The sequence below is a fragment of the Heptranchias perlo genome, chromosome 24, assembly GCF_035084215.1.
Source record: "Heptranchias perlo isolate sHepPer1 chromosome 24, sHepPer1.hap1, whole genome shotgun sequence".
Lineage (NCBI taxonomy): Eukaryota > Metazoa > Chordata > Chondrichthyes > Hexanchiformes > Hexanchidae > Heptranchias > Heptranchias perlo.
In genome coordinates this window covers 46,828,752-46,839,079 of record NC_090348.1, presented here as the reverse complement: position 1 = coordinate 46,839,079, position 10,328 = coordinate 46,828,752, and the positions used below count along the sequence as shown (strand labels likewise).

At 53.0% G+C, this 10,328-nt stretch overlaps 1 protein-coding gene across 1 annotated transcript in view; it reads right to left on the bottom strand.

Annotated features, from left to right (window-relative positions):
* impdh1b (IMP (inosine 5'-monophosphate) dehydrogenase 1b) overlaps nt 1-10,328 on the bottom strand; it is a 33,277-nt gene that overhangs the window by 1,040 nt on the left and 21,909 nt on the right. Inside the window, 8 exon segments of the mRNA XM_068005299.1 lie at nt 3,780-3,818; nt 3,821-3,874; nt 4,279-4,369; nt 4,863-5,062; nt 5,320-5,407; nt 5,723-5,929; nt 8,375-8,449; nt 9,995-10,096. Of these exon segments, the coding sequence (XP_067861400.1) occupies nt 3,780-3,818; nt 3,821-3,874; nt 4,279-4,369; nt 4,863-5,062; nt 5,320-5,407; nt 5,723-5,929; nt 8,375-8,449; nt 9,995-10,096 (856 nt within the window).

Below are 10,328 nucleotides of genomic sequence, written 5' to 3'. Positions count from 1 at the left end.
TGTCGGTGCATGGGAACAACATCACCTGCACATTCCCCTCCAAGACACACACCATCCCGACTTGACCATACATTACAACACACTGACTACACTTCAAACAGTACTTCATTGGCTCTGAAGCGCTTTGGGACGCCCTGAGGTTGTGAAAGGCGCTATATAAATGCAAGTTCTTTCTTTCCTTCTTCGCTGCTGGGTCAGAATCCTGGAATTCCCTACCTGACTCCATTGTGGGGCCAGCACCACAACAAGGATTGTTGGTTTGAGGCGAAGGCTCACCACCACCACCTTCACAGGGCAACCAGGGATTGGGCAATAAATGCCAGCATCCCGAGAATGAATATCAAAAAAAGACGGGCAGACCAACAGATCATATCAGTACGGGTGGGGGAGGCCATTTGGCCCATCGGCCTGTGCCGGCTCTTTGAAAGAGCTGTTTTTCCCTTCAAGTATTTATCCAATTCCCTTTTGAAAGTTATTATTGAATCTGCTTCCACCGCCCTTTCAGGCAGCGCGTTCCAGATCAGAACAACTCGCTGCGTAAAACAATTTCTTTTCCTCATGTCACCTCTGGTTCTTTTGCCATCCGTGTTCAGATATCAAAGACCAAGGAATATAGGGACCAGGTGGTGGCTTTGCACGGTCACCGTTCTCCTAAGGCCAATGATCTCCGTGTGCCAACTGTTGCCGGGACAGACCCCCCTGGGCTCTCAGTGCTGTTGGAGCCCAGAGATCTCGGTCGGTCACCGACAGACGCCTGCCTGCCTGCTGCACTCGTTAACGCCACCGGAGGGCAGTGGCGCTCCACCCGGGACAGCTGCAGCAGCGCCCCCTACTGGCCCCACAGCTGCACTGCACACACTTTCCCCAATTTGCCACGAACTCCACATCAACTAATTCCCACCCAGACCAAGGTGATGGGAGTCTCTGCGGGAAAAGCACTTGAATCTCATTCAGCCCCCTCCCCACCCACGCTCCCCAAACCTCAGCCTCAGACCCCTGTCAGTCAGTCCGTGCTAGTTGCTTTTTAAATTCATTCTCAGGATGTGGGCGTCGCTGGCGAGGCCGGCATTTATTGCCCATCCCTAATTGCCCTTGAGAAGGTGGTGGTGAGCCGCCTTCTTGAACCGCTGCAGTCCGTGTGGTGACGGTTCTCCCACAGTGCTGTTAGGAAGGGAGTTCCAGGATTCTGACCCAGCGACGATAAAGGAACGGCCGGCATACGCCCAAGTTGGGATGGTGTGTGATGTTATCGAATGATACAGCACAGAATGAGGCCATTCAGCCCATCGTGCCTGTGCTGGCTCTTTGAAAGAACTATCCAATTAGTCCCACTCCCCTGCTCTTTCCCCATAGCCCTGCAAATTTCTCCTTTTCAAGTACATATTCACTTTCCTTTTGAAAGTTATTATTGAATCTGCTTCCACCGCCCTTTCAGGCAGTGAATTCCAGATCATCACAACTCGCTGCGTAAAAAAAATTCTCCCCCTCTGGTTCCTTTGCCAATCGTCTTAAATCTGTGTCCTCTGGGTACCGACCCGCTCACCAGTGGAAACAAGTTTCACCCTATTTACTCTATCAAAACCCTCCAAAACGTGGCGGGGAACTCGGAGGTGGCGGGGGAACTCGGAGGTGGCGGGGAACTCGGAGGTGGCGGGGAACTCGGAGGTGGCGGTGTCTGCAGGCACCTGCCGCCCTTGTCCTTCTAACTGATAGGGGGTTGCAGGTTTGGGAGCTGGTGTTGAGGAAGCCTTGGCGAGTTTCCTCCTACCCCCTTCCCCACAATCGTCTCCCCTGCGGCTCGTGCTGGGGAACTTTCCCCACAGGCCCTGGCCACCCTCCCGCACCTTACTCGAGTATCCGCTCTTTGTACAAAAGCTGAAGCAGGGACAATCAGCAGACTATCCGACCGCGTGGGGCGTCACAGCCCTGTCTGCACCTGTGACTTACACTCAGGCGCTTTCAGCAGGAGTCACTGGATCGCAACTGGGAACACAGCCCAATGGTTACATTCCTTCCCCATGACCAGTGGTGCTGAGGACGACAGTGAGGCTCCTCTCCACCCCAGAGATTAGCACAGACCAGGAATCAAACCAGAGAGAGTACATTCCACTTTTTTTTTTAAAAAAAGATTTGTTCTCAGGATGTAGGAAACGCCGTGAAAAGTCTGCGTTTATTCCCCATCCCTGGTTAGCCTTTGAACTGAGTGACTCGTTAGGCCACTTCAGAGCAATCTGTGGGGGTTCGGGGGGGGCAGAGACTCATCTGTTTCTCTTCAGCAGCCTCTTCTTTCTCTATTACCTGTTCTTTGTTCTCGTTTTTAACCTCCCAGGTCTCAGTCGGAGGGTCAGAGCACTGGGGTCAAACCCCAGCAGGTCTCAGTCGGAGGGTCAGAGCACTGGGGTCAAACCCCAGCAGGTCTCAGTCGGAGGGTCAGAGCACTGGGGTCAAACCCCAGCAGGTCTCAGTCGGAGGGTCAGAGCACTGGGGTCAAACCCAGCAGGTCTCAGTCGGAGGGTCAGAGCACTGGGGTCAAACCCCAGCAGGTCTCAGTCGGAGGGTCAGAGCACTGGGGTCAAACCCCAGCAGGTCTCAGTCGGAGGGTCAGAGCACTGGGGTCAAACCCCAGCAGGTCTCAGTCGGAGGGTCAGAGCACTGGGGTCAAACCCCAGCAGGTCTCAGTCGGAGGGTCAGAGCACTGGGGTCAAACCCCAGCAGGTCTCAGTCGGAGGGTCAGAGCACTGGGGTCAAACCCCAGCAGGTCTCAGTCGGAGGGTCAGAGCACTGGGGTCAAACCCCAGCAGGTCTCAGTCGGAGGGTCAGAGCACTGGGGTCAAACCCCAGCAGGTCTCAGTCGGAGGGTCAGAGCACTGGGGTCAAACCCCAGCAGGGTTTGTAGGAAGCAGAGGGGGCTGGAATACAGAAGGGAGGAATTGATGCTCCAGTTGTACACAGTCTTGGTCAGGCCCCATCCGGAGGCTGCGTTCAGTTCTGGGCACCGCACCTCAGGGAGGATTTATTGGCCTTGAAGGGGGTTCAGTGCAGATTCAACAGAATGATACCGGGGCTAACAGGGTTAAATTATGAGGACAGGTTGCATAAACTTGGCCTGTATTCCTCTGAGCTTAGAAGATTAAGGGGTGATCTGATCAAGATCTTTAAAATGATAAGTGGATTCGATAGGGTAGAGAGAGAGAAACTATTCCCTCTAGTGGGGGGAGTCCAGAACAAGGGGACATAATCTTAAAATTAGAGCCAGGCCGTTCAGGGGTGAAATCAGGAAGCAGTTTTTCACACAAAGGGGAGTGGAAATCTAGAACTCTCTGCTCCAAAAAGCTGTGGACACCAGGGGTCGACTGGAGCTTTCAAAACTGAGAATGTTTGGTTTTTATTGTGTGAGGGGATCGAGGGAAATGGAGCAAATGCGGGTAAATGGAGTTAAGATACAGATCAGCCATGATCGCATTGAATGGTGGAACAGGCTCGAGGGGCTGAATGGCCTCCTCCTGTTCCTATGTTTAAGTGTCACATTTTTCCATCTCCCACGCTGACCGGCCCGTTCCAGATACAACCTGATTTTGTGCAGCGACCCAGACCCCTGGTGCCATTTCACCGAAACCCCAGTACAGGGGTTTTCATCTCCTTAAATCTGGATTGCATTTGGATCTAACTCTCTGGTGAACGGCCGCAGTCTATCCCACTGTCCCAACCCATCCCCTGTAACGCCCCAAGCCCCTCCTCCCCCTCCCCGCCCCCGCCCCACCCCCCAACACCAAACCCACCTTCCTGAGTGATGCAGATCGAGCCGCAGCCCATTCCGACCGTAGAGCATCCACTCCGGCATCAATCAGGTTTTTGGCTTGTGCTGCAGTCACCACTGTGAAAGAGGAGAGGACGAGGATTAAAATCTATGAGGAAGGCAGCAACAGAACTCCCCGCAGCCCAGGACCCTCCACATGGGGGAAGTCAGCCCTAACCCCTGTCCGGGGGTGCGGGGGAGAAAACGGTCAGATGCTGCCCAACAAACAAGGAGCAGGACAGAGAGAGAGAGAGCGCAAGCGCACGATCTGGTCGTTTTGCTCGTGTAAAACAGAAGTGCACGAGGAAAGGGCATTCAGCCCATCAACGCTCTCCCTCACAGCCTGTATTATGGGCTCAAGTCACAAGAACCAATGACCCTCTGACTCAGAGGCGAGAGTGCTACCCACTGAGCCAAGCTGACAAGGGGGTGGGGAGAGGGTGGGAGAGGGTAATATCCCCACAGCGTCGACCTTCACTTACCATTCCCACCAACCACCTGCAGCTCCGGATATTTCTGCTTAATGTAACGGATCATGTTTATCTGGAAGACGGAGTTTCCTTGGGATGAATCCTGGAATCGAGGGACAAATAAGGATTACAAATTCCGTCCAGTCTAACATTTCACCCCTTTCAAGCCCTCAGGATGTCCCACAGCCAATGAAATTCTTTTGAAGTGTGGTCACTGTTCTAATGTAGGGAAAATCAACAGCCAATTTTCGCACAGCAAGATCCCACAAACAGCAGTGCGATAACGACCAGATAATCTGCTTCAGTGATGTTGGTTGAGGGATAAATGTCGGCCAGGACACCGGGGAGAACTCCCCTGCACTTCTTCAAAATAGCGGTCGTGGGAACTTTTACATCCACCTGAGGGGACAGACGGAGCCTCAGTTTAATGTCTCATCCGAAAGACGGCACCTCCGACAGTGCAGCACTCCCTCAGTACTACACTGGGAGTGTCAGCCTGGATTATGTGCTCAAGCCTCTGGAGTGGGACTCGAACCCACGACCTTCTGACACGGCCGGCAAAATCTCACTGCCCTGAATTCCCGTTTGGTTCTCACCAACACGACGACATCCACCCCAGCCTGCATCAAGAGGTCCAGCCGGTATTTATCGTCCTCCCGCGTTCCGATGGCAGCGCCGCAGAGCAGCTGTTTCCGCGAATCTTTCGACGCCAGCGGGTAATCCCGGTTCTTCTTTAGGTCGGTCCGTGCAATGATCGAGATCAGCTCGTCCATGTCATTAACGATCGGCAGCTTCCCTGAACAGACAGGAAGGGAAAAAAACACAATCAAACACGACCCACAGGCGGGTCGAGTGTCCGCAGGTATGGCGGAGAAATCATCGCCCGGGGGGGGGGGGGCCGCCACTCCCTCCGCCCGGGGCCCGCCACTCCTCCCTCCCTCCGCCCGCACTTCCTCACTCCCGTTTCCTCCCCCCAGCACTCCACTGGGACTGTTCCACATGGAACTCCCCCCCAGTATGGTTCCCACCGCACTGTTATAATGGAGCTGTTACCTTTCTTACTGCGCTGTAGAATTTCATTGGCTTCCTTGAGGGTTACACCAGCCGGAGCTACGACCAGGTCTTCTCGCTTCGTCATCACCTGAACAAGGAAAGGAGCGACACATCAGAGTGTGGGCTTTCCCCGTGCAGAGTCCGACACCACACAGAGTCTAAACCCCCCATAGCAAATCAGGCATTACCCCTTCACTCCTGATAACACTGCCCGTGTACAGTACGGAGTGAGCAGCGTATTAACCCTTTACCCCCCGTGTAACACTGCCCGTGTACAGTACAGAGTGAGCAGCGTATTAACCCTTTACCCCCCGTGTAACACTGCCCGTGTACAGTACAGTAGTGAGCAGTGTATTAACCCTTTACCCCGTGTAACAGTCCTAGTTTGTAATTCAAGTCGTACCTCGCTCAAGGCCGTGTCGTAATCCTTCTCTGAAAGGAAGTCGATATCCCGCGAGGTGACGATCCCCATCAGCTTGCTTCCCATCTTTCCTGTTTCCGTGACGGGGATTCCAGAGAACCCGTGCCGCAACTTTGCTTCGAAGACGTCCCCGACCGTGTGTTGGAAACTCATGACGACTGGGTCAGTGATGAATCCCTGCTCGAACTTCTGCAAGAGGCGAGACGCACAGGTGTGAGTCTCACACGGGCGGGGAAACGAGCTCACCTGCAAAACGGTTGCATCGCAGCACTGGGTAATGGGAAGGGTCAGACCCCTCCGTACACCGTGGCATCACATCGCATCAGAGGCAGTGGGAGCTGGGAACCCTGCCCCTCGGCAGCAGGTGTAGAGCCAGACAGACTGAAGAAAAGAACATCGCCGAAAAATATAGAATCTTACGCAGAAATATTCCTTCAACCCGGGGGGCGGGGGTGGAATTACTCAGCTGGTAGAAGGAAAGGAGAGGGGGAGGGAGAGAAAGGAGAGGGGGAGGGGGAGGGGGGAGGGAGAGAGGGGGAGGGAGAGAGGGGGGAGGAGAGAGGGGGAGGGAGAGAGGGGGAGGGAGAGAGGGGGAGGAGAGAGAGGGGGAGGGAGAGAGGGGGGAGGGAGAGAGGGGGAGGAGAGAGAGGGGGAGGGAGAGAGGGGGAGGGAGAGAAAGGAGAGGGGGAGGGAGAGAAAGGAGAGGGAGAGAAAGGAGAGGGAGAGAAAGGAGAGGGAGAGAAAGGAGAGGGAGAGGGAGGAGAGGGAGAGGGAGGGAGAGGGAGAGGGAGAGGGAGGGAGAGGGAGAGGGAGAGGGAGAGGGAGAGGGAGAGGGAGAGGGAGAGGGAGGGAGAGGGAGAGGGAGAGAGAGGGAGAGGGAGAGAAAGGAGAGGGAGAGGGAGAGAAAGGAGAGGGAGAGGGAGAGAAAGGAGAGGGGGAGAAAGGAGAGGGAGAGGGAGGAGAGGGAGAGGGAGGGAGAGGGAGAGGGAGAGAAAGGAGAGGGAGAGGGAGAGAAAGGAGAGGGAGAGGGAGAGAAAGGAGAGGGAGAGGGAGAGAAAGGAGAGGGGGAGGGAGAGAAAGGAGAGGGAGAGGGAGGAGAGGGAGAGGGAGGAGAGGGAGAGGGAGGGAGAGGGAGAGGGAGGGAGAGGGAGAGGGAGAGAGAGGGAGAGGGAGAGAGAGGGAGAGGGAGAGGGAGAGAAAGGAGAGGGAGAGGGAGAGAAAGGAGAGGGAGAGGAGAGAAAGGAGAGGGAGAGGAGAGAAGGGAGAGGGGGAGGGAGAGGGAGAGAAAGGAGAGTTGAAGGAGTGAGAGAGAAGACAAAGAGGGAAAGAGAAGCAGAGAGAGAGAGAGAGAGGAGGAAGAAAGAACAGAAATTGAAGGACGATTATTCCACGTGACAATCTGCAAGTTGAGCCTGATTCAAAGGGCACAAACCCACAACCAGTGGCTGCATCTTGGAAAATTTACCACTTGATGTGGGAGATAATCTCCTCCCCTCCTCTCCTGAAGACGTGTGTCACTGGTTCCAATGGCTGCCCTTCGGGTACCTTGGCACAAAGAGGCTGCCATTCTTCACAGGGGAGCCTGGACCGATAGCATTGATAGGCTATTCAACTACATGGGGCACTGCCCTCAAATGGTCCTGTCCTCACCCAGTGTCTGAGCACTTGCCAGCTGCAGTCAGAGTCCCAACGTCATGCCCTTCCCAAGGTCAAGTACCGCAGCAAAGTATAGGAACTGAACCTGGGATCTTGCTGGTCTGAATGGCTCAGACTTTCACCGAAGGGGACAGTTACCTGTGGACACATCCGAGGAGACCAAAACAAAAATATATCCATCTGTCTATAGAGGTCAGAAATTGAGTTTGTATAGAACCTTTCAAAACCACAGCATGTCCCACAGTGCTTCACAGCCAATGAAGTACTTTTGAAGTGTAGTCACTGTTTTATGGGGAAACGCAGCAGCCGATTTGGACACAGCAAGATCCCACAAACAGCAATGAGGTAAATGAGACAAATGCTTTGCATGGGTGATAGGTTGAGGGATAAATATTGGCCAGGACACTGGGGAGAAGTCCCCATCTTCGAAATAATGCCATGGGATCTTTTACATCCACCAGAGGGGGCAGACAGGGCCCTCAGTTTAAGAACATAAGAAATAGGAGCAGGAGTAGGCCATACGGCCCCTCGAGCCTGCTCCGCCATTCAATAAGATCATGGCCGATCTTCTACCTCAACTCCACTTCCTCGATATCTCCATATCCCTTGTTTAATGTCTCATCCGAGAGACGGGGTCTCTGACAGTGCAACACTCCCTCGGTACTGCTCTGGAGTGTTAGCCTGGATTATGTGCTCAAGGCTCTGGAGTGGGGCTTGAACCCACAACCTTCTGACTCTGGGGCGTGAGAGTGATACCCAGAGCCAGGGTGACAGGTTTTTATATAGCGCTTTCTGTAGTGTGTAGCACACACCTCCTGGAAACATCGGTTACTTCCTGTCACATTTGACTCACAATAAGATCCTGATTAAATAACAATGAAATAAATATTTGGACATTTTTGCAATTAATTTCAGCACTACTAAATCGCAAGCTAGTCAAAGCAAAATGAACCGTGTAATCATACAAGTAGAGCCCACCTTAACCCTGCGGACCTCATTAGCTTGAAACTCCGGGGTGCAGTTATGATGGATGAAGCCGATTCCACCCATTAACTAGAGAGAGGACAGAAATCGTAAAAATGTCACGTCAGATTTATCACGAGTCAAACAGCACTGGGCTAAGGACAAACACTCCCAGGGCAGGTACAGGACGGGTTAGATACAGAGTAAAGCTCCCTCTACACTGTCCCATCAAACACTCCCAGGGCAGGGACAGCACGGGTTAGATACAGAGTAAAGCTCCCTCTACACTGTCCCATCAAACACTCCCAGGGCAGGTACAGGACGGGTTAGATACAGAGTAAAGCTCCCTCTACACTGTCCCATCAAACACTCCCGGGGCAGGTACAGCACGGGTTAGATACAGAGTAAAGCTCCCTCTACACTGTCCCATCAAACACTCCCAGGGCAGGGACAGCACGGGTTAGATACAGAGTAAAGCTCCCTCTACACTGTCCCATCAAACACTCCCAGGGCAGGTACAGGACGGGTTAGATACAGAGTAAAGCTCCCTCTACACTGTCCCATCAAACACTCCCAGGGCAGGGACAGCACGGGTTAGATACAGAGTAAAGCTCCCTCTACACTGTCCCATCAAACACTCCCAGGGCAGGGACAGCACGGGTTAGATACAGAGTAAAGCTCCCTCTACACTGTCCCATCAAACACTCCCAGGGCAGGTACAGCACGGGTTAGATAGAGTAAAGCTCCCTCTACACTGTCCCATCAAACACTCCCAGGGCAGGTACAGCACGGGTTAGATAGAGTAAAGCTCCCTCTACACTGTCCCATCAAACACTCCCAGGTCCCTGGACTATACCCGTGCAGCATCTCCATCTCCTCCGGCACCGACCACCCACTGAGCACGGCAGCCATTTCAGTGCAAAATTACGGACAATTCTATGATGTGGAAGAGGAGATGTTTGCCCACTGGGAGGGCTGGATCCAACCGAGAGCCTAGAGCCGAGAGCTGAACTACCAGAACACCCGCCCTTCTCCTCTCGCCTTTGTCTTTCCGTCTTGCACAAGATGTGAAGCAGAGGCAACTCATCATGAAACATTTGCAGAATTAATATGAACTATCAACTGAGGCAGCCAACCATTGATGAATATCTGTTCAACTTGACTAAAAGCTTAGAAGGACACAACAAGTTGCATTTATATAGCGCCTTTGACATCGTAAAATGTCCCAAGACGCTTCACAGGAGCATTATCAGACAAAATTTGACACCGAGCCACATAAGGAGATATTAGGGCAGGTAGGTAGGTAGGTTTTCAGGAGCATCTTAAAGGAGGAGAGAGAGGCACAGAGGGGTTTAGGGAGGCAATTCCAGACTTAGGGCCTAGGCAGCTGACGGCAATCGATACATGTTGAGTTCAAACACTTGTCCAATGATGCCAGTTGGTACCTGACACTGCTATCAAGAGCCAGCCTCTACGCTGTTGGCTCCAGGTCAGCAAGTTCTAATAAAGGTATTCAAGTCAAAACAGACTGGTTGGATCTTGAGGGGCCGTCGCCACACGATCTGGTGATGCAGTGGCTCATTTACAAGAACCCGCGTGAAGAAAAGAACACGGTGGCTTTCTCACCACACTCACCCCCATGGCGATCGCCATGCTGGACTCTGTCACTGTGTCCATGGGAGAGGAGACGAGGGGAGTCTTCAGGGTGATTTTCTTGGTGAGAGCTGAGGTCAGGTCCTAGTGCGGGGGAAAATTAAAATGTTTCTCATCAACCATCTGAACCAGTTAAATCAGTTTTATCTGTTTCATAATCCACTCCATACCCACCCACACATCAATTAACTAAAACCACAGCATAAAGAAAGAAATCTCAAAGGTGGAAACGCTGCACCTAAATTCTGAGACTAGACCCGAGAGTGAGTTACAGGCTGGAATCTAATCGGGGGGTTCATATATAGAATAACAGATA